Source organism: Aspergillus fischeri, genomic scaffold (genome assembly GCF_000149645.3).
Source record: "Aspergillus fischeri NRRL 181 1099437636262 genomic scaffold, whole genome shotgun sequence".
Taxonomy (NCBI): Eukaryota; Fungi; Ascomycota; class Eurotiomycetes; order Eurotiales; family Aspergillaceae; genus Aspergillus; species Aspergillus fischeri.
In genome coordinates this window covers 100503-122827 of record NW_001509764.1, presented here as the reverse complement: position 1 = coordinate 122827, position 22325 = coordinate 100503, and the positions used below count along the sequence as shown (strand labels likewise).

The window sequence follows — 22325 nt, the reverse complement described above, 5'->3', positions numbered from 1 at the left end:
AGATTCTCCGCTTGTTCTGTTTGCCTAGTAACGTGCCTAACTGCTTTCAAAAGCGGTAACAAGTCACACTACATCCTAGAATTGCTAGAGACAAAGTCCTTGATCTTCTTTCCTAGTGACCACTAACTGACGGACTCATAGAGATAACTACACGGGGGAAAAGGTCTATATATGGCTGAATATCAGTCAAGGGGCACCAGCTGGCAAAATCCTTACACCAGACAATGAATCCCAATTTTTCACTCCCTTGCTGGGGGAGAACTGGGGGCGATTGATGCACTTCCAGGTGGAAGTATTCCGGCCAGCTACACCGAAGTCTGAAGCACTTGTACAAAATGCACCATTCACATCGGTAAGGATGGGGCATGCCGAGTCGCTCAAGCTGATCCCAACAGAAATACTGTATGTGTAGTGGAACTTACCCTAGCTGAGTGATGGGCTGATCATCATCTATAAAGTCAATGAATGAGCAATAAGTGATTAATATTGAGTCTCCTTTGCTTGGTCAATACCAAGGATGATCCTCGTGTTTCAGAGAATAACAATCCGAGCACGAGACTCAATTCATCTTTATGAGACAAGGGCTTTTAGCCTATTGACTGGCATTGCTCTTTGGGCTGCTATATGTACACAACTATAGGCTCCTTTGATAATTTTAAGCCATCTTCGTTCATGCAAGCAGCATTAACCATGAGAGTAGACGATCTCCCATTATGACGCAGACCGACCATTTCCCTCACAATGGTAGACACTGCCGACAACAAAACCATTGCAGCATCCCGCCACAATCTTGGTTGAAGGAAATCTGTACGGCCAAAGAGGCCCAGTCTAGTACTGGACAACTCTGAAAAGCCCAAACAGTACCTCTCACACCACCTCTGAGAGCTGTCCCAATGCACGCGCTCTAACCCATATGATGTATGCACATGCCCAAACACATGTAGTAACGGACGAACCTTCCACAATTCTTGAAGTAGAAACGGGCAACCCTCCGGCGAGTCGTGGTACCAGTCCAAGTGGAACTTTGGCGGAGTGTGTGTCACCAGGATATCAGTAGATGCAGGGACGTTGCCAGACCACGGATTGTGATCGACTGGGTATTGGAATGCATTTTCGGGGCCGCCACAGAAAGGGACTTGCGGCGCTCCGTAAATATTTATCTGCCGTCGAACACCAGAGGAAGCGCCAGGGAAGGTTAGAGACACTGAAGATTGCTGGAGATAATGTATATCTCCCCAGTCGAAGGCTGTGCCAGATCCCTGTGGCGGAGGGACTCTTTCACGTGGGCCACTCTCAACTGAGGATGTTGTCACCGGCCCATCGTCGGCTAACCGGGAATTGACGTCGAAAAATCGATCACTGTTACCGCATATCACAACCTTGTGGGGATGCGGTAGTGACTTTAGCCAGTTAATGGCTTCCTGGATCTCGGCTGCGCTTCCGTGGAGGGTCAGGTCGCCAGCATGGATCAGAAGATCGCCATATGGGATGTCGCATCGCTGGGAGTGAGTGTCAGAGACACAGACCACTCGGATGCGTGATTGTTGTTGATTTTTTACCGCTGCTAGTATCCAGATAACATAGTTTGATAAGGTATAGACTACCCTGATGACCATTGTAAGAGGGGATGATATGAGTTGATGAGGATGGCCACCATGTCCTATCTGAAGAAAGAGGGACTTTAAGCCGAACAAATCTATTCCAAACATTGCGAAATTATGTGACAGCTTGTGGATGTCTATGTACAGGATACGATAGACCTGAGTGCGACTACTAATACCGCTTCCCCGCTAGGCAGCCTCTGGATGACGTGGGCAGCATTCGGGTCACAGACAGGAGGCCGGAACGCCCTTTGATCCACTCAACTGCATGTCAAAATTGGCTAATGAATGAAGCTTATTGATTTGCCGATAATATGCGCTATATTTCAGTCAAATAGCCGAATATGCCCAGTCCCTTGAGAATCTACGTCTGCGAAGGACGCTCGATATAAATGTAGCTCACAAGGTACTGGGTCAAGGTTTCGCAGTATGGCGAGATCCAACGGCTTAATACAATTGCAGCTACACCGTGAAAGGTATCCTAGTTTATACTGTACTGACTCCCCGAGACTTGCACATAGTCGCTGCCGGTGACCTTGAACAGCCCCACGACAGCCGATCAGTGAAAGCTGCGGCTCGTATCCAGGAACTCAGACCACCCCTTGGTGACCGCTGATAAGCCCAGCAGGTCGTAATTACATGTCGAAGGGAAATCGTCCAGGTTGCAAATGCACATGGGGCCACATACGCCTCAGTCACACCCGTCTTGGTGACAATATCACTTGAGGACCTGAAACGTCAGTTGGATGAGCTGGGCGACCTGCAAGACATACAAATTGCCGTGAACAGGCAGCACAGGAGGCGTACGATGCATTCCGTAACTAGCTAAAATGTCAGAAGCGATGACAGGGCTTTCGTGGAGAAGTATGACATTCCGAAAACGGGCTCGTCTGTAGCCACCTCCTTGGCGGCCGGACTGCAGCCCTCATTGTCCATTGTGTGAGACTGGGGGGCATCTACAACACCTATCAGAATCGACATGGTAGTGTAAATTGGCAGACGTACGATCGCATCAAGTAGTATAGCTTGATGAGGAGGGTTTTCGACAAAATGAGTGATGCCGGTCCATCTCTCCGGAGGGTGGCTGTGGAAACCTACTTCAAAGAACCAACGACATGCACGCAGGGGTACTGATCGGGGAGGGATTAAAGAAGAAGACATTGCAGAAGAAGTGGGAGACTGTTGCTCAACTGGCTCGGGATCTGGAGCCTTATGATATGGAGCAAAGTGTGGCCAACGATGGAACTTGCAATGATATAACTGCAGCCCTATGTATTTTTCTAGGGGCAATGAAACTACTGCCTCATTTGTTGCATCACAGTAACAACCGCAGCACACGCCACGGTCTATTGTTGTTAACAGTTTGGTAGCAACATGAAACGTGGATAGTTACATCTATGAGAGATAAGGAAAGGAAAACCTGATCAATGACGATGGCGACCCTCGATCAAATCCTTCGCTGCAACCTTCCTGCATTCCTCCAATACCCTCAATTGGTCGGCAACCTCACCCAGTCTACTAATGACTTCCTTGTTCCCCCGCGTAAAACCAAATATGACGTAGGGAATTCCAACGTCGCGGCAGAACTCCTTCACATACGGCTGCGCCCGGCGCAAGTTATGCCTCGGGAGGCGAGGGAAAAGATGGTGCACGACTTGGAAATTGAGGCCACCATGCACAAAGTCCAACCACGGCGGGCAATCAACGTCCATGGTCGTCCGCACCATCTTCTGAGCGAATGACTCATCGACGCCCAGATCGGCGCTGGACATGGCGAAGTGACTGAGTGTGAGCTGTACATGCAACGGGGCGGTGACCATATGCGAGATGAGCAGAAAGATAACGCGGGACGACCACGTCGGGATCGAGAGGTATACCGTCCGGTAGCCGTACCAGTACCAGAAGAAAATCTGACCGGCCATTTCAAGGTAGCGATGCCACCATGCTGCGCCTTTCCGGGGCGCCTGTGCCGGATCGAGGAGATATGACCATGCTAGGCGGTACAGGTTGAAACGACCGAATAATAGTATGGGATAGTAGAGGTAATGCTGGTACTTGATGAAGAACCGTGCTGCAGTGTCGAGATTCATATCGCGGTCGTAGTAGCTCGAGCGCAGGGAACTAAAGAATCGAGAGGAGATGGCAAAAAACGGCATGTGCTGGATGTCCGGATCGTGCTCGGGCGAGTTGGTTACTATGTGATGCACGTTGTGATTCCGCTTCCACCAACCGATTGATAGGCCACCGAGGAAATCGGCAATGAAAATCCCGATGCAGCTGTCCGTGTGGAATCCATGGGTTATGCTTAGGTGACCGGCGTCGTGGACGGTGAATGCAAGCAGGTGCCAGAGTAATCCAAGGAAAAGGCCCGAAAGAGCGTAATAGGAATAGTGAAGACATGTCAAAAAGAGAACGAAGAGAACCAAGTATCGAATAAATTCGACAGCGTATGAGCTATATGGACAATCGTAGAGTCCTTCGGATTGCAGTCTTTCGTCGAGCTGGCGGTACTTTGAGGCAACCTCGTCTTGGGACCTCTTATCCAGACGAGGATATTTTGAGAGATCGGATGATATCGCGTGGGCGGTTGATGCTTCCACAGATCTGAATTTCCCAAGCTGCGGCTCTGATGGGGCTAATGATGAAGCTCGAGAAATGGGTGTATCATTTCCTGCGCGCCTCAGACGAACTTGGTCTCCTGTCTCTTCGGAATCGAAGATTGTTGATGGTGGTGTCGATTGTCCAGATGAGCTGACATCTTCTTCGGCAGATGCCGCTTCGTCGTCGACATCCTTCGATATCAGCGTTCTGAACGTTCCTCCCTGTATCGGAGGCAAGAAATTTTCCCATTTTCCGTGTATTCTTCCAATCACATACTTTTGCATATGTGCCTGTGCTTCCTTTGAGTGCAACGCGGTTATTTCGTCCGTTGCATCCCGACCGACCATGTGCAATATGGATTTATTGCCGCCTGGATGATATGGTAGCCACGCGTCGACCTTGAGTACCTGATCCCCCAATATGATGATCTTATGGCCATCTGCTATCAATCCCTCAATTTCTCCCCGCGTCCACACTCGATTTTTGCGTGACATGCCGGGCGAAACAGGCCAATGGTAGCTGCAGCGGATGAGCTAGAGAATGATTCCAATCCCGGAACAGATGATGACGATGGAAGCTTAGCATTGGGCGGAAAAAAATGAGGCACTTGCATGTAGAGTCGTACGATTCCCTCAGCACTAGGAAAGTTGGTGTCATGGTGTCAGCCTACAGAGTCACGTGTGGGACATAATCCTCCATCCCCCCGACGACAGAACGACGAAATAAGACATTAATTATGCTGATTTATCAGACCCAGAACAGCAAATATCTGGCATAAGAGGTGTCGCCCCACTAACGTATTAGTGTATTGTACGATGTGTATGGTGCTAGTTATCCAGGCTTCCGAGGTTATCTTAGTGGACTGCTAAATATATACCAAATTAGTAACCTGTAGTTGGGGCCCATATAAATGTATAAGAAGAGGAAGGAGTCATACTGCATGAAGTGGATGGGTGGAGAGGTTAACATTGAATTAAAGATATTAAGGATCTGTAAATTTTAGTTATAATAGACTTCATGGATCCTTTGTTGAAGAATCATCATCAGCCCCTTTCCCAGAACGCCTTGGGGAGATTGTGCTTGATTACGCATACCGCTCCAGCTAACATCTTACCGCTGCCGTAGTATTCATGTGCTAGCTCGTTATCATACCGGATGTCGAAGATCTGGAGCTTGAATTAAGAACTAAATCGCTCATTTCCAAAGGGGGATATGCTCACCACCTTCTTAGGCATCTTCGCAGTGCTTACTGTACGCGATGCAGAGTATATATGTTCCAGTCTATAGGGTTAGACGCGGTCGTGAAATCTCTAGCAGGGCTAGTAGTCCACACCGTTTAATACTCCTAATATTTCTCTACTCTCCAAAGAAAATCCAATCCGGAGTCACAAGGTCAAGATCCAAATCATCCAACCAACTCAAGAAATCTTCACTGGCGAGTTCGAGCCCCAGATTCGCATCCAGTCGGGCTCCTGAATCCAGTGTCATCGCGTCCGATACGCCATCAAAGTTGGTCCCTTGCTGCAGCCCGGGTATATTGCCAGTTGCTGCACTTCCTTCCCCATTCCCGGCAATAACGGGAGCAGAGACATTGGAATGCGCCAAAACGGGCTGGTAGTCGAGCGAATTGTCTAGAAGCCGGCTAATAAGGGTGATAAGCTCCATACATGCTGTGGAAGAGCTTGTTGATGGCAGCTCTGATGTCTGAAACCACGAAATTACAAAACTCAGCGTGCGGATGATCTCGGAGCGAGGCATTGAAGATGGTAGGGCTCGGTTCGAGAGTGTGTGACGGTGAATCTCTGAAACCAACACACCCGCGGCGGGTATGACATAGATCAGACACTTGACGATAGTCTCCAACGTCAGTCATGGTCACTGACGTAAGGGGGCACGTCACGAGGAAACAAAAACAGCACAACATACTATCCAGGGGAGCTGTTTACGGACTTCATGCCGCTGGCACCGTCTCGTAAGGTCGACAATCACAGATAAAATCTTCGTTGATGTGTCCAGAAGATCTTTGATCCCGTTCATACTGTCCTGGCAGCGGATCCGATGGAGTTGAAAAACGCTGAGCAAGTACTCGCAATGCACAATCACGCGGGCCAAACAGTCAACAGCACCCATTGTTTCCCAGCACTCAGGACGGTACCGGAACTGCTCAGGTATCTTTTCCCAGGTGTCTCGGCATCTTTGGTAGGCGAACCTAACGAGGTAAAGGTCAGATATCGGAAGCCAGAGGGAAAGTGAAGTATACAAAAGCCGATCTCCACGACCAGTCTCTCCTCTACAGCCTAATGATAGATCGAGTACTTGCTCGCGCAGAACCGACAGGATCTGGCGCATGCGAATTACGGTAGCCGGGTAAAATCGTCCAGCTGTGTTCCAGCCTTCCTTATCCAAGGTAAGAAGCGCCATCTCGATACATTTGTGATCTAGGAACAGGGTTTCATCAGCCAGATCCCGTGGCAGTTCTACCGCGCAGTAGTGATGGGGAAGACGAGGGGGTCTCCCAAGCAGCGTCGCAATGTTTTTGTCGGTTCTGTGTGTCACTGCAAGTATGCGTCTGCGAGTCTCGGACAGGTAGAAGGGGATGTTCTTGTCCTCATTGTGATGCAACCCCATTGCATAGATACTGGATACAAGGTCACCAAACAGCCTGTAGACCCGTCCACCTGCCGCGATGTCGCATTAGCTAAAGCCGTACAGCCGTGGGCGGGATAGTCAGCGTTCGGTTCTGGGATGCTGAACAACTAACTTGTTTCTCCTAAAACCTCCGTTCCGAGGAAGATATGCATGTACCGCATCCACACCACCACATCATTGGCCTGCCCATATCGACTGCAAAGTTCAAGGCAGGCATTACATGCAAGCACCATGTCCTTGGTGAAGGTCTCCACATCCATCTGCTCGCCATTTCTCAGCTCAAGGACGTGGTGGCTGGGGTAACGACCTTGCACACTAATGCCTGCCAATGCAAGCATCAAGCCCACAAACTCCCACCGAAGTCGTTTCCCACTGACCATCATGCGGAAGTCGTCCAGAGTCGTAGTGGTGTCGACCAGGAGCGGAATGGCACTTGCAGCAGAGATCGCTTTGTGCAAGGATTCCCAGTTACTGATACCGTCCCAGGACTCCACCTGAACATACTCTTTCAAGACTGCCAGCGGACCCAATATCAAAGGTGCGGGGATTATGGTAAACCGGCCCCTCTCGTAGTACCAGGCGATTTGTTCATAATGGAATGCAGCCGCAGATACAAGGCGGATGAGTCGAGCGAATGTGTACGCATGGTCAGTCCGCCAGTGCTCGAACTCGTCCTGGAGGCATCGACTGGACGGGGAAGATGGTAGAACAGACAGAGGGTGTTCCTTCAATGCAGCCAAATAGCTTGTTGAGCCCAAAAACTGTGAGGTGTCTGACCCAGGAGTCCTTGCTGTAGCGCTCAGGGACGAGGGAGACAGCCCTTTCCCGTGATGCTCTGTCAATTCTGCATCTTTTGTCTCGTCCCGGTTCCCAAGTTGGTTTCCGCGCTGGCGTGCGCGTCGAGCGCGGACCTGTTTGTCTCGAACTCGAGTCAGGGGAGCCGGGTGGTAGTAGCACTGCGGCTAGTCAGGCACAGGCCACAATAAACAGGTACTATCGGCCAGATAAACCCACAAGATTGCCTATTGCTCTGGTCTGACATCGTTGGCAAATGGGGGCCGCATGGTCGCACCGCACCTTTGCGATGCGACATGGCTCACATGAAGAGGGCTTTCTGTTTCGGCGGATCATCAGTGCTTGTCTGGATGCAAGGGAAAAGGAGGAGGTAAAAAAGAGAAAAAGATCAAAAATAAAAAAATAGAAAATAAAAAAAACAAATCTGTGTTGCCTGGAATTTTCAGCCCCTTCCCCGGTCCACGGTTTCTTTCTTCGGGCGCCGTTTCTTTAAAGCTGAGGAGGCAGAGGGAGCTGGTTTCTTCTCATTCCGAGTCGGAGTGAGTGGCCATGCGTTTTATTCCGGGTTCAGAGGTTTAAGACCCATGGATGTACGCAAGCACCTCATCGCAATATGATAAGCATTGCCAGGGATTCAATTGCGACGGAAGGCTCTTCTAGCACTGGGGTGGCATGGTTCTAGCATATCATGTATAAGCCTACAGCAGGATTAATCCCTGCTTTCCCACCCAGGTGAGGGGTATTCTGATGTCTTCCTCGGCGGGGAGGCATGATTACTGTAGAAAGCATCTTAACAAAGAACGGATCCACTATATGACAACAATTTGCGCCTTGTACTTTTTTGATTATGCTCCTACTGAGACCGAATATGATGCTGAGCTGCCTTACCAACGGCTTCGACAAGGGCTTCGTCATCATGTATCTTGAAAACGCACTCGCTGGACCAGCCGCTCGCTGGCTTGACGACAAAGGGGTAAGTTAAATAAGAAAGTGGCATTTTTGCTTTCAGGTCCTCTACCCCTTCACCAGGATAGACCTTGCGTCTTCTTCCCTGCACCGGGTAAGGTACTTGTCGCAGGACACCTGGTATGCCTCGCTGGAGGAGGTTGGAGATGAAGCTCTTCTGCGGTGCGTAACTAACCAGCGTGATTGCACCATCGCCAGGCAATGGATCGGCCGTGGATAACTGCAAAAGGTGTTGATGATTCGTTCCGCCCCGATTCACTCCAGAACTCAGATCAACCTTAATGAAGCCCTCCCGAAGGAAGGCAAGTTCGTGGCTGTTCGGGAACTAACCTCCAGAGCTGATCACCACGACGTCGATCCCAAGGCCAAATCGGCAATTCCGGCGCCGCATGGTTGCTGCGACGTCAACCTCTTCTGTCACCGATGCCACGCGCTTCAGCGGAATGGGATATGGAATGACCAAGGAAAAGATAGTCTGTGAATGAGTTCACGCTCCACTGCATTAAATGCCTCCTTGGTAGGATGGAGGAGTGTGAGGACGCCCATCGCATAAGGTAGTAGGGTACATAAGTCCGGCGTGGCCAGATCAACCTGAGGAACAGGGTGATTTCCGCAAGAGGGGAGATAAAGCCCTTTACGCACGAAATTAAATGGTCTGCCGTTTCCAAGCGGAGATGTAAGGAGTCCAACCGCACGATATAATCCGGCTCTGGGGCAAGATCAGTCTGATGACCACGTCCTCGTTGGGGGATCCACCCAGTATACTGGTGAACAAGTGTTCTGAGACTTGGTCTGTTGTGGTCACTACCACGGGATGTAAGCCGGGAGTCCGTTCCCGGGAGAGCAAAAGGTCAAGGCTAAGCCTAGGATATGGGGCCAGAGAGCCCAAGAGCCGCCATTGACAATGCACACACACGGCTCGGACAAGGACAAATTGATAAGGGAGAGGGGGCTGCAAAGACAAGATCCATGGCTTTCGCCTTTTAGTCTGCATCAATGATTTGGGTAGGAGGGACAACGTTCAGCTTTTGTAGTTTGCTGTTGGTTTCGGTCTCTGTCTTATTCCGCGAAGGGACTAATATATGTGCATTCGATTCCGGATATGGAATCTCAAGAAGCCGAGAGGGCCGGAGCCCAACAATGTTGGGTAGGTTATACAGGATACAGGTCATGTAGGTTATATTAAGACATCGACCAAACAGTCCATTTCCGCGTAAACTACCCGTACTCTACAACCGCCTAGCAGCCATGATCCCGTATGACGATCTTGTAGCCACCTGCATTATTAACATCCAAGCAAGCAACCGATCCTCCATTCACGCTCGTGACCAAGTTCCCCGCACATTCTCTGTTATCGTAGATACAGAGTTTGAATTGTCCACCTCCGTTGAACGAGTAGCGAGTGCAGCCGTAAGTCGAAGACCCCCTACCGTGCGTGTCCCCGCTGCCACGGCAAACTTGTCCTGCTGAATAACAATTGAAAGTATAACTTGACTGCAGGTCCGGCCCATCGACGGCGGTCACATTGGCGGGAGCAGGTAGGAAGAGAGCGGACGCAGAGCGCACCATTGCGATGACGGCGAGGGCAGTCACTACTAGTCCGCCAGCACACGGTATGTGTCGATGATGGGATTAGGTGGATTGAGCCATGCCGGTAATAAAGTGTCGTATAAATCAGTGTTGTGATCTGGGGAGGAGAAGGTGATGGTGTTCTCTGTTCTCTCGGTTTCGCGCAGATCCGGATTGATCTGATGAAGTGCTTCTGTGACGTACACAAAGTCTTCCTCGGGGGCAGGATTCTTGACAAATCTGAGAAGGATGATGGTCATTGTAAAGAGTCACCGGAAACAATTCGACTCGTCCAAAACTTTTATATAACTGTGATTGATGGTCAGAAGGTGCTAGAATCCAGAAAGATCCCTTGCCTGCGTTGTATGATCCTGTGATAGCAGAGAGCGTGGTCCTAGACCGGGAGTAGTGAGAGATAACCTATGCTGCTTTAGAATGGTACTGATAAGGATCCTTGTTCGCAGACAAGGTATATAGTTGATGGACGTGCAAGAACAAGAGATCAGTCTCAGCTTTGAGTAGCATGTGATTATGCAGGTGAACTGCGCCGCGCTCATTCTATTCCCTGATTGACTCGATACATACCCGCTGCTGGCTTCCGCCGGAATATAACATGGATGCTACGGAGTTCGGAATAACATGTCTGTCTAATTATCGAATAAGTTGACAAGTCCAGGGCACCCGATGTCCAAACTATCTAGAATGGCCAAAATCTGGCGCACAATACAACAATCAACATACAATTTCAACATGGAGGAGGACAGTCTTCTTCTCCCTTCCATCAGCATCGGCGCACCCGAGGAAGACTCCTGGAAAGCCACCTGGCAAGCATGGAAAGTACCATCTTTGTGCTATGCATGTGCTATATTACTGGACTGGGCACAGGTAATGCGGGCCACTCCCCACGTGTGCCTCTTTGAATCGATTCTTTGTGAGCGTCATGATAGTGCACGCTCGCTCCACCACCTATCACAAATGGCCTTGCCGGAGAGTATGTGCAAAATCGCTTCTGTTCAGAAAGACCTTGTTACCATCCAAGCATAGTTGAAGCTAGGAGATAATCTATGTAGTATCTTGACTCCAGCCCCCTAGTAGTAGAATATGAAATGAGTCTAATCCTTATGGAACAGCCCTGGTAACAGCAAGGCTCTTCGGTCGGCTCGCTAGTCCTCAAAGACGGACTCTGGTGCTCACCTTAGGAGTTTGGGGCCAGGTTCTCGCCGAGGCTTGGATCGTTGTGATATGTTGTCTTACTCCTCGTTCCTTTTGAGATTGTCTATGTATCGATCATGTCGAGGGCTGTCGGTGCTGGTGAGATGGTTCTCTCTGCTATTGTCATGCCATCGTAGCAGATGTTGTTCCGGAAGGTAAAAGGGCAGAGGCATTCTTCCATCTGGCCAGCACCACATTGCTATTGGAAACATTTGCACCAGCGATAGGCTCCGTTCTAATGGACACGGAGGTGTACGCATCTTTGCTCGCCGGTCCCCCCTCTGCAGTTTATGTCGCTCGTGGCGATTGCCATGCTTCCAAAGGAGACAGAGCTTCTTCGGGAACCGACTGGCACGGTCACAGACCGAGAAGCAGGATACCCTGCCACGCAACACTCAGTCCGGCAACTTCTACGCCATCAATGACCCTTCTTCCTGATCCATGTCTCCTTTTGACTGCGGTGCTGGCACGAGAGACCCTGGGTCTTTCTCGTGAGCTCTAAATCTAGTTGAGTCTGAATACTATTCTGACGCCATGACCCTCTCTGTAATACATCTGGAATGTAACACTTGCAACGTGTGATAAGTAACTCTTTTTCCACAGGAATCAAGAATGTTATGAATAACGGCAAGTGACAAATACATTACGTGTTATACTAGGACCACGAGCTTTACCTTTGCTCAGAATGTTTGCGAAGAGATACATTGACTTGAAGGTCTTTGACTCTGGAAGCTGAGAGGTTGGTGTACCATGGAAACATCATAGATTCTGCAACCATGCCTGCCATTCAAAGACATTCGTACGTACTCATGGATACAGACCGTTGCATATCACCAGTATAGTATAGTTTTGTTTACTGTCTCATCCTTACCGGTAAACCACGCGGACTATAGCTGTTCTGGGCATTTATCCAATCAATTCTAGCTTTAGGGCTTCAGAAAACGACTGATAGTATCCCTCTAACTAGTGAACCAAGTAATATATAGACTGTCCTATTATTTAACTTAATACTAACCACCTTTACTAATACATTACATTGCACAATAGATACCTTAAAGATAGTAGATAATAAAAATAATTAGATACCTGCAGGCCTAGTTAAGGCAGTAGCTAAGAAAGAGATCTAGATAATAGAAAACTCTATAATCAGCTTTACCTAATAAAAGTTAAGAGTGTCAAGAAGGTAGCAGTACTAGATGAAAACGATAATACTGGAGTAGGGGCTGTGGTAGCCTCTGGTGGGGAGTATAAAACCACTATTACTAAGATTATATAGCTTAGCAGAAATGAGAGTGCGAAGGCCTGTAGTTGATGGTAGTATACCTACATGGCCATGCTGTTTGCATCAATTCCGAATGCCCGGAAAGACCGGATCGAATCTCTACAAAGACCGGTACGGATAGAATTCCAAATTACTACTAGTGATGAATCATATACAATCCAATGAGTGACGAAGTGGCTCGGTGTGCTGCTACGCTCTGTCCGAAAGCGGCAATAAGCTATCCTCGGGAGCATTTTAGAGTGGAATGACGCCGTGCTATGAAAGCCCCGGTGGCCCGCAAGGGAGGACATATAAGGAGACCGACAAGGCTGTCAAGTCTCTTCGCTGTTTTCCTCATCTGCTTGCTTTAATTAACCAACGTCTGCTTTACTTCAATTTCCGATAAATTTGGATTGTAAACCAAGAAAATTCATTATGGAGGGTATTACAGCAGACGTGATTCTCAAAACCAACTCTGAACTGGCTCAGGACAGGACCGACGCGAAAAATGCTGCAATCCGCAGGCCCGGTGCAAAGGTGAATGTGATGAGTGATGAAGAATGGAAGCGAAGAGTCAAGGTGGCTGAAGAGAACAGAAAGAAGAGAGAAGAGGCCGAAAAAGATGAAAAGCTGCGCCAGTATTATAAAAAGCAAAGGGAGGAAGATCTGCAGCGGCAGCTCAAACAGTATGTGACTAGCCTTGCCCGGAACAGCAAGCGAGACCAGAAACATCAAGAGTTGTACCGACAGATACTGAGAGAGGCACTTGACTTGGAGGAGCTGGGAGAGGATGAACTTCAGGTCTGGGAGCATGCAAGCAAGACGATGTCTTACTTTATGGCAAAACTTGACATAGCCCACGATTGGTGGACCCATCCAAAGGAACAGATGGCTGGTCTTGAGGAAAGGTTCAAGCATGCGGTTCTGCCTACTTCCCGGAAGGATGCCGACTACTGGTATGACTTTGTGAAAAACAGAAGGCTGAAAAGATCAGTGTGGTAAGAGCTCATCCTTCTAGAGCAGATGCTATGATTGCTAGCTAGTTACACTATGCTAATTCTCGCATGGCGCACTAGCCCAACTTCTCTGACCGTTTGACAATGGCCTTGAAAGAACACCAGCAACTGGTCACCAAGTTCGGAAATGTGACCTACAAGATCTCAAACCCACCGGCAAACGAGTGGGTCATTTACTCCCTCGGGGCAGTTCCCCACCTTGTTGATGACAACAAACCCAAGAATATTGAAGAATGGAAGAAGTTGATGAAAGATGCTCTTGATAATAAAAAGCACCCGAAGGCCCCTACGATGGACTCTGAACTGGCCGAGGTCCTTAACAACCACATCAAGGATTGGGAGGAGGCTAAAGCGGTTCGGGATCTGGCAGAGCATCCTGAGATTGACGCCTGGTTCCCTCTCGTGAATTTCAGGGGCTTTTTGATCAAGGAGCTACAGGGCGACGATGAGATCAAACTATTGATCGAGGATATTGCGCTTGCTGACTAAATTGGACGGAGTTCGCCTGTCAAGTTCTGTGTCTGGACAAGTTAGGTTCCACATTGTCATGCGTTCTTTGCGGCCCTATATTACTCTTGCAGACTGCTGCTCATTGTTGCCAAAATATGAGAGTTACAAGGCTCTGTTCGCCTAAAGAGGAAAAATATAAGTATTGGCTCTGAAATTGTTAACATGGGCATGTTTCGTAGTAAAGAATCTTCCCTCGTCTTGGTCCAAGTCTCTGTCGTTGTATTGTACAGTATGTGTATAGTAGATCGGCTTCATACTGATTGTATTGGGGATCCTGTCGATTGTACTGTTTATATACGTAGTGGTTTAAGAATCCAGCAAGTCAGAAGCCATGCCTTTCGGCGAAAAATCCCTTCTTCTTCAGAGAGTTGGACCACTCATCGGCAGTTGTGGCTATATGTCGGTGGTATAAAGGGAACCTTGACTCAGCCCATGGCGGCTGAACCACCTAACAACGATGCAATTTTTTCCCTCATAATTTGCCTGGTTGCAGGCCTGAGAGCACAAGTGCGTGTATATCTTTATCACTATATGCTTACCTACAGTGCTCATATACTTTCTGACCTTTGATCTATTGCTATACCTACTCTATACTCATTTGTCTTTTTTCCCTGTTTAATTGTCATGTATCATTACGCGTGGGTTAATTCTATTTCTGACCAAATACTGACACAAGCTGTCCCTCTAAGAGTCAAACAATCAGTGTGCGTTTGTAGATCACACTGATTTCGCGAATCACTACTCTGTATACTGTATCAATATGCAACCCACTACCGTTATCACAGATCTATTGACATGAAAATGAGAAATATGATTTGGTATTAAAACTCTATAAGAAATGCCTGTCAAGTACTTGAGAACCTGCATGTCTGAAAAGCCAGCCTGTCCTCATGGCTGGGAAAAAAGAGAAAATACCCTAACCCTAAGTTAAGATCCTCCCTCCCCTATATAGAGGGATATTATAGATATTACTATAGTAGGAGTAGTTACTTTCTATTACTATATCTATGGAATAAATACTACTATCTTCCTCTCTTCCCTATATAAATCTAATAAGAAAATTAATAAGTAACGTAAGTAGTCCCTTTCCTCTCTCTATGTATCTTAGGCCTAGCTTACAGGTAGAAGACGTCTCGAGCCTTTTTCGGGCTGCAAGGAGTCGCTTACGGACCTGATTTAGTCCTACTGGGAGAGCAAAGAACCGGAGAACGCTATTCTCGAGCGGCAGTATGCAGAGGGCAAGCAAGAAAAGCTTAATGCCGATATGTAGATAATACTCGGAAGGATGTAAGATACTGAATGGTGAATGTATCAGTGCTTCATCGCAAGACTGAGCAAAGAGGCTGGAAAGGGTTTCAAGTAACGGCCTCTAGACGGTAAGAAGAAGTGGTCCCCATATGAACCAACATAATGTAACGTCAAATAAACCATCCGATAGTCCCTGCACCAAAGACTACTCACCCGTGGTAGCTAGCTACGACTCGAAAATCCACAGTTGTATTCAGCTTCCTCGTCCATTCAGGTGAGTGACTAGCTCTCTATCGTATCACGGGTGACAAAATCACAGATACATCTCCCGTTGGACTGATGGAAATACTGTTGCAGTGTGTTGAAAGATATTGAACATACAATACATCGTTCCTTTTCGATGGTCAAGCCTGAATACCGCAGTGGAAATATGCCTTGATAGGCAGATAATGACGCTAAACCGCAATCAGTCAACCCTCCGAAAATTAACAGTCAAGGTCCGAATGCAAGACAGCCACTTACAGCAGGTCTCTTATATAGAGGCTTACTCGACTCCTGCTAGCTCTACGGAAGAGAAGGTGATCTTCAGAGCGGAGACAAATTAGTCTACAAAATGGTTTTTGGAACCTTATACACGTTTCCTGTAAGTACATTGCTGATTGTTGCATCGTGTGTTATATATACGTAGTGACAATCCCCGTAGGGCGATCAGTGCCGAACGATAGCCATTAAAGCTGTCGCCAAGGCTAATGGACTCGACCTCGACATTCGCGAATCCCCAAGAACTCCCGACCATCTGAGTATCAGCAAGCTCGGCAAGGTCCCTGCCTTTCAAGGTACCGATGGCTTCAAGCTGTTTGAATGCATGGCCATTGCTCTCTACAGTGAGTTAGATCATCTTGGCGTGATATAGAGCTGACGACCCTTCATCAGTCACTTCTCAAAACGAACAGACCACTCTTCTCGGAAAGAACAAGAAGGAATACGCAGAGATCATTAAGTGGATGTCTTTTTTCAACACCGAGATAGTCATTCTCATGACTCAACAATTACTGCCCCAGCTGGGTGTGATTCCGTACGACAAAGACCAGGTGGACTTGTTCGCCAACATGACCCAACGATCCGTCGATGTGGTCGAGGAGTATTTGCAAGGCCGCAAACTCCTTGTTGGCGAGCAGCTATCCCTTGCCGATCTGTTCTGTGCTGGAAACATTTCGCTTGGCTTCCAATTCTTCTACGGCAAAGCCTGGAGGCAACAGAACCCAAACGTGTCTCGCTGGTACGAGATGGCTTGCCATCAGCCCATCTATGCGGCTGTGACCGACAAGTTTCAGCTTCTGGATGAGCCCAAGCCGACCAACAATCCGCCTGAAAAGAAGCCTGACACAGTCCCCGAGCACGGTGCTGCTGTTGCTGTTGAGGCTACGCAGGCTTAGGCAGATTCGTTCCTCTGAATATCCTTCCAACACATTCCCAATGAAATTATTAGACAATCTGCTCCAATCGCAACGACCATGTAGGACACATGGTCGACACTTGCGTAGGCTTTGAGCACTTCAGGCAAATCTTGACGCTGAATCACATCCCGTAACCCCGTAGCACCTGCAGCAATGACGATTTGGAGCTGGACATTCGGTGCATCCTTTGGAATTAATGACTTGAGAAACCACCGGAGAATATCACGTCCATGAATGCGAGAAACAAGGCGCTGGCTAGTGCTTAGGGGAACATGAGAATCGACATGGCCACTGATACTTGAGCTTGTGGCAACGTGTTTTGAACCGCAATGAGTGGCGGATTCAGAATGTTAGTTTGGGTCTGCAAAGAAGGAAAACCGTACCGTTTGTAATCCAGACCCTGACCCTGCCCGAGAATGATTTGATATCCCAACCATTTCCCCGTTAGGGTTTAGAGAATGTACCTTGGTGTTGAAATTGGCGTAGATTCTCCCAGTGAGGGGTTGCAAGCAGGCGCTAGATGATCAGGCCGCGTCAGAATGTGAATAGTAATGAAAGACATACCAGGTAATTTGGTACGAGCTACCATACCATCCCAAATCTTCAAGGGTGGAAGTGAGTCGTTATCGATGGGATGGCCTACACTTTGTCAGGAAGGCCCTGTCTGGGTTGAGACAACTTACATTGACAATGACTGCAGTATCAAGAAGTATCAAGAAACAAACCGGAGTGACTGCAGATACCACCATGATAGTGTCTTTCTTCATCTCGGGCCGGCCTGGCCTTACGTCCAAGTTCTCGGTGGGTAAATCTGCTTTGTACCCTGCAGTATATTCATGTAGGTGCGTATCGATAGTTACTGAGACTGGCGTATTGATGCCAACGGATGAATTCGGAAATACTGTCAGTCGACCGACCTGTGTAGGCACGAAAATCGTCCATAATGAACCATCTCGAGGGGCGGCGAAGGCAAGTAGAAGCGCCTGGAAGCAGGCCTCCAGCATGGCTGGGTGAAGTAGGCCTGATGTACTTGGTGCTTCATCAGTCGTCGGCGCGATGACGCCGCATGCATAGTCCATACGCCTCTCAGCAGAAGTTAAAGCTCGGAAAGGTCCCCTGTATCTCAGCCCTACTTCGCTGAGAGAATCATAGAATTGGTTGATATTCACAGGCCTCACCCCGCACGGCTTGGGTTGTCTGGAGGACAATAATTCTAACTCGTGGTCTGCGAAAGTCATGCGTAACCGTCCCTTGGCTACAGTGGCCCTTCTTTCGTCATGCGCGGCGCCCTTGTTGAGACTGAACTCGGCCTGGATGGAGTTAGCTCCATCATTACCAGATTCTATGGCGATCGAGGTCTCAATCTCCACTGAAGATGTTTCCAACAGGATCGGTCGTCCGATGGTAACGTCAGAGAGCTCGATGCTGTCTGCTTGTTTACCATTGCTGATATCCATGGCGGCCGCAAGGGTCATCACGCAAACCATAGACGTAGGGATAACGGTTTGATTATTTATGTGGTAATCCCCTAGACACGGCAAGTCTTCTAACTTGAAGACGCGCCGCCATCTTGGCTCACATTCTGTAACACCCGGGACTAGGCTCCCCAACAGCTCGTTAGGCAGTTCTAGCATGACTGGTTTAAAAGCAGAGAAGAAGGTATACTCCCACTCCACGAGAAGTGTCAGGTTCAATAAGTTGTAAGTTCTGGAAATGGCAATATTGGAAAGGTTTCGGACGGAGAGGACCAAAGCTACCTGGGGAATTCGACAGCTGTCTGTAATTCGTCTTCGGACCAATTCGGTGGACTTAGAGACCTTCAGACTCTACCTGCAGTAACTACAGTGAGGCCAGCGATCAATGCTACAATAACACGCTAGGAACGTCACATCAAGCAGCTCCTACGGATACATCCACGGGTAAACCGATTCTTATTGATTCTTCCAGATCCCGACAGTGACTATTATTTCAAACTGCCCCAGTAGACTGATATATCCCTACATGCACACTTTCTTCCTCCATACTATGCTCAAGCGCTAACCGCAGTTATATCCTGTTTCGAAGGGTATTTCTGAGCCATATAAGTCAGATCGCCCTTCACGACGTATCCAATATGGCTTAGTGCGAGCAGTTCCTTCATCTGCGGACTAAGCGTCTCTTGAAGCTCCTTTGGCAGCTTTGCGGACCAGTTTGTCAGAGGCCGCATGTGAGGCGCAGAATAATAGGCAAAGAGAATGGCTCGATCCTCATCCTTAGTAACGTTGGAACCAGAGGTGTGCCATAGGCGCCCGTCAATAACGACAATGTCTCCCGCATCCGCTTCAAACGGGACCAGCAGATCCGGTGCGTTATCGGGCACGTCCTCCCAGGTGGTCCACTTGTTTGAACCTGGGATATACAAGGTCGCACCGTTCTCCTCGGTCATCCGCGTCAGGCACCAGATCACGTTGACTGCCCAGATATCCAACCACGGCGCTGGAAGAACGATGCTCTGGTCCGAGTGCAGAGCCATGCTCTCCGCGCCGGGACGAGCAATATTGGCAGAGAAGTTGCTGACCAGCAGCTGTTCGCCCAGCAGGGACTTGGCCAGGTCTAACCCGGTCGGGTTGACGAGCATGTCGCGCCAGTATGCGTCCAACTCGGGGAGATAAAAGACGCGCACGTTCGCGGGGTTGGGATCCAAGATAGGCTGGAAAGTGCCCTCGCCACGAGCCTCAGAGGCAGCTTTCGCCTGCCAGAGACGGTCGAGTGCATCCTCAGCTTCATCCTTGGAGAGGACGGCAGGGATCTTGACCCAGCCATGCTCTTTTAGATGAGCCTTGGCGTCTCCCATGTTTAGCGTCATGTCTCGAACAAGGTCCCTAGCTTGTTGGTAGTTTAAGGGTGCATTCTCGCTCTTGATCCTAGGGCTCAAGAGCGCTCACTGACTAGCTAATAGTGCCTTCGAGTCTACCCACCATTTCGGCAAGTGACATGTAGGGTTCGGTATAATCGGTCGGCCACAAGAGGAAACAGGACCGAAGACTCCGAAGACGTAGCGCTAGAATACTAGGAATACATCTATCCTGTAGACGACTTTTGGAAAGGGGAGTCAATTTGAGTTGGATTGATGAATCTCCTGATAGATACAGTGTGGGTGCCATGAGGCTTTATAACCCTCACAGTAATAATAGTAGCAGGACTTACTGCTTGAGTAGGTAATCAGTATATAGTTACCACTGTATCAGTTCAGATGGATCTATCAAATCTTAATAGATTGGATAAGACCCTGAAACACCACAGTAACAACGGTGTGGGGTTTCCCACTACTTAGACGAAACCCAGAGATATATATTTTCCGCCTCGCAAACAGATTGGGGTGGGTTCCATGATAACATAGCAAATAAATATTAAAACTGTCTTAAAACTACATATCCATAAATAGGCGCCGTGGTTGAAATGTGGTAGGTGAAATATGGCCTTCAGTATACTGTATACCTAGATTGGTCCCGCTTCCTTTTAATTTGGCAGAGTGAGGTTGGCTTCGAGGCAGCAATATTATATATTATATATACCTATTGCGCTAACCTTATAATTCTCTACCAATGATGATCAACTCTACTGTTGGATCTAGTCGACCCCGCTGGTCAGATCAGGCCATCTGCCTGTATAGTGGGCCGCCCCAGATACCACTTACCATCGGGATAGGATTGTAAATATCACCTAATCATGCACTTCTTTTGCATCTTGTCAGACAAACGCAGCGCTAATGCAGTGAGACAAACTAACTCTGCTCATTGCAACCTAAGCGACAAGCCAAGAAGAGGAACCGCCTTGCTCTAGACTGAAGCATTCCTCCGCGTCATGAGTCGCGCGAGTAAGCCAGCCGCTTAGACCCGGTGATAAACTCCAGACTGAAGCTGCCGATTCCACGAGACCATCGGAGCCTGTGGATCAGTGCAAGCCAATTGGTCCTGCAGGAAGATAAGATTGGAATCAAACCATAAATTCCTAGAAGATTATGCTCGCGATCACCATCGGCCATAACCTAAAATCTGACTGTACTCGACCCTTCTCCACTATCTGCTGGACTGAAGTGTGCGCAATCCGCCAGTGGTAACAAAGCCTTCAAGGCCGTACTTTTGACTAGTTTCTGTAGAAGCATTCACACAATTGCCGTCAACAGGAAGCGACTGAGCTGTATGGCGACGGAAAAGAGAGTGGGATGGTCGTCTAACTTAGTGGGAAACCCAAACGATGGGCCGTGGTGGGGGTTTGAAACACATACATACTTCGCCTGCCAGAAAAATATACAAATCCGGGGTCAGACACCAAGGTCCCTGAATTGCTCGGCGTGATAGTGTTTGTGCTGCTATATTTCCTTTTCAGTTCGACGTCTGTGCACGACTCCAAGAGCTGTAGTCTCATCCAGAGCCAACCGCGGGATGAACATGCTTGTCCAGGACTTGGGTTTCTCTCATCGAGCCTGCGACCGGTGCCATGGCCAAAAGTTGCGTTGTCGACGAGAGAATAATAGCGAGAGAATAATAGCGACACATGTGTGCGCTGTGCCAGGGCAGGCGTGCGGTGCACTCCACGGCCCATGAGACTGCGGTCCCGAGCCCAATCCACCAAGAATACTCAGCAGCAGCAGTCTCAACCCCATGCCAATGGTGATAGTACACGACAGCATCATGGTAAGCGTGCAATGTATGACAGTGACGCAGGTGAGTGATGTGAGGCTTACTAGAAGTCACAGTCAATCAAGAACAAGGCCCGAATGATACCAACGACGAGCATTCAGACCACTTCGATTATCTGCCGACGAGTTTGCTGGATATGCCGACCGACTTGAATCTTGGAATGGATCCTTCCTCGTTACAAGCCGATATCCATCCTGCACTGACGGGTCCATACGGTCCCGGAGGCAGTCTCCACACGAGTCAACCGTCATGCCCTCAACCATCGTCTCATCTGAGGACTGCTGAACAAGCGGGACAGACACGCTGGAGGGACGCTCCCAATCCAGATACGTCTGACGACTTGTACGACTTCTCCTTACCTGCTACGATGCGCTCCTCCTTCCCCCCGACCTATCACAGACATCGTGGTCAAGAACTGGATCCTTGCGGTGGCACTGGAAGAGAAATCCGAGGCACGAGAAACAAAGTATATGATTCGCACTCTCGGTTTGACATTTGAAATTACATGTACAGCTCTCCTGTTTGGATGGATCAGTATCTCGGTGTCGGCCAAATGTGCCCAGACCTAGACCAACGCCGTTGCCGAACAAGAAGCAGATATTGTCTCCTCGATGCCACCCGTCTCATACATGGCCGAGTACACGGTATACCTCAGGATTCGAGGACGCCGAATCGGACCCCAATACGGAATCATCGCCGAATATGACAAGGTCAGGCAGCATAAAGTCTTTTAGCAAGCGTTACCTGCAAACTGTGGG

At 48.7% G+C, this 22325-nt stretch overlaps 8 protein-coding genes across 8 annotated transcripts, besides 1 other annotated feature; 3 read left to right on the top strand and 5 right to left on the bottom strand.

The window, feature by feature from the left end:
• Positions 1–2319: 2319 nt before the first annotated feature.
• Positions 2320–2537, bottom strand: NFIA_094050 (uncharacterized protein; the record flags this gene model as incomplete). The annotated part of the gene is made up of 2 exons (XM_001261681.1): positions 2320–2422; positions 2473–2537. The coding sequence occupies 2 exons, from the start codon at positions 2535–2537 to the stop codon at positions 2320–2322; spliced, it is 168 nt and encodes a 55-aa protein (XP_001261682.1).
• A 488-nt stretch (positions 2538–3025) lies between these two features.
• Positions 3026–4549, bottom strand: NFIA_094040 (fatty acid desaturase; the record flags this gene model as incomplete). The annotated part of the gene is made up of 1 exon (XM_001261680.1): positions 3026–4549. One exon carries the CDS (start codon positions 4547–4549, stop codon positions 3026–3028), a length of 1524 nt encoding a protein of 507 aa, XP_001261681.1.
• Positions 4550–5558: 1009 nt separating this feature from the next.
• On the bottom strand, positions 5559–7982 carry NFIA_094030 (Zn(II)2Cys6 transcription factor; the record flags this gene model as incomplete). Its single annotated transcript, XM_001261679.1, has 4 exons — positions 5559–6059; positions 6129–6880; positions 6964–7807; positions 7866–7982. 4 exons carry the CDS (start codon positions 7980–7982, stop codon positions 5559–5561), a joined length of 2214 nt encoding a protein of 737 aa, XP_001261680.1.
• A 1613-nt stretch (positions 7983–9595) lies between these two features.
• Positions 9596–10441, bottom strand: NFIA_094020 (uncharacterized protein; the record flags this gene model as incomplete). Its single annotated transcript, XM_001261678.1, has 2 exons — positions 9596–9687; positions 10225–10441. The coding sequence occupies 2 exons, from the start codon at positions 10439–10441 to the stop codon at positions 9596–9598; spliced, it is 309 nt and encodes a 102-aa protein (XP_001261679.1).
• A 2648-nt stretch (positions 10442–13089) lies between these two features.
• NFIA_094010 (uncharacterized protein) lies at positions 13090–14159 on the top strand (the record flags this gene model as incomplete). Its single annotated transcript, XM_001261677.1, has 2 exons — positions 13090–13620; positions 13731–14159. The coding sequence occupies 2 exons, from the start codon at positions 13090–13092 to the stop codon at positions 14157–14159; spliced, it is 960 nt and encodes a 319-aa protein (XP_001261678.1).
• Positions 14160–16041: 1882 nt separating this feature from the next.
• psoE (glutathione S-transferase psoE) lies at positions 16042–16864 on the top strand (the record flags this gene model as incomplete). Its single annotated transcript, XM_001261676.1, has 3 exons — positions 16042–16071; positions 16132–16312; positions 16362–16864. 3 exons carry the CDS (start codon positions 16042–16044, stop codon positions 16862–16864), a joined length of 714 nt encoding a protein of 237 aa, XP_001261677.1.
• A 2050-nt stretch (positions 16865–18914) lies between these two features.
• fmaF (Fe(2+)/2-oxoglutarate-dependent oxygenase fmaF) lies at positions 18915–19718 on the bottom strand (the record flags this gene model as incomplete). Its single annotated transcript, XM_001261675.1, has 1 exon — positions 18915–19718. One exon carries the CDS (start codon positions 19716–19718, stop codon positions 18915–18917), a length of 804 nt encoding a protein of 267 aa, XP_001261676.1.
• A 1348-nt stretch (positions 19719–21066) lies between these two features.
• fumR (Zn(II)2Cys6 domain-containing transcription factor fumR) lies at positions 21067–22066 on the top strand (the record flags this gene model as incomplete). Its single annotated transcript, XM_001261674.1, has 4 exons — positions 21067–21218; positions 21328–21382; positions 21501–21561; positions 21624–22066. The coding sequence occupies 4 exons, from the start codon at positions 21067–21069 to the stop codon at positions 22064–22066; spliced, it is 711 nt and encodes a 236-aa protein (XP_001261675.1).
• Positions 21389–21418: a microsatellite.
• Positions 22067–22325: the final 259 nt, after the last annotated feature.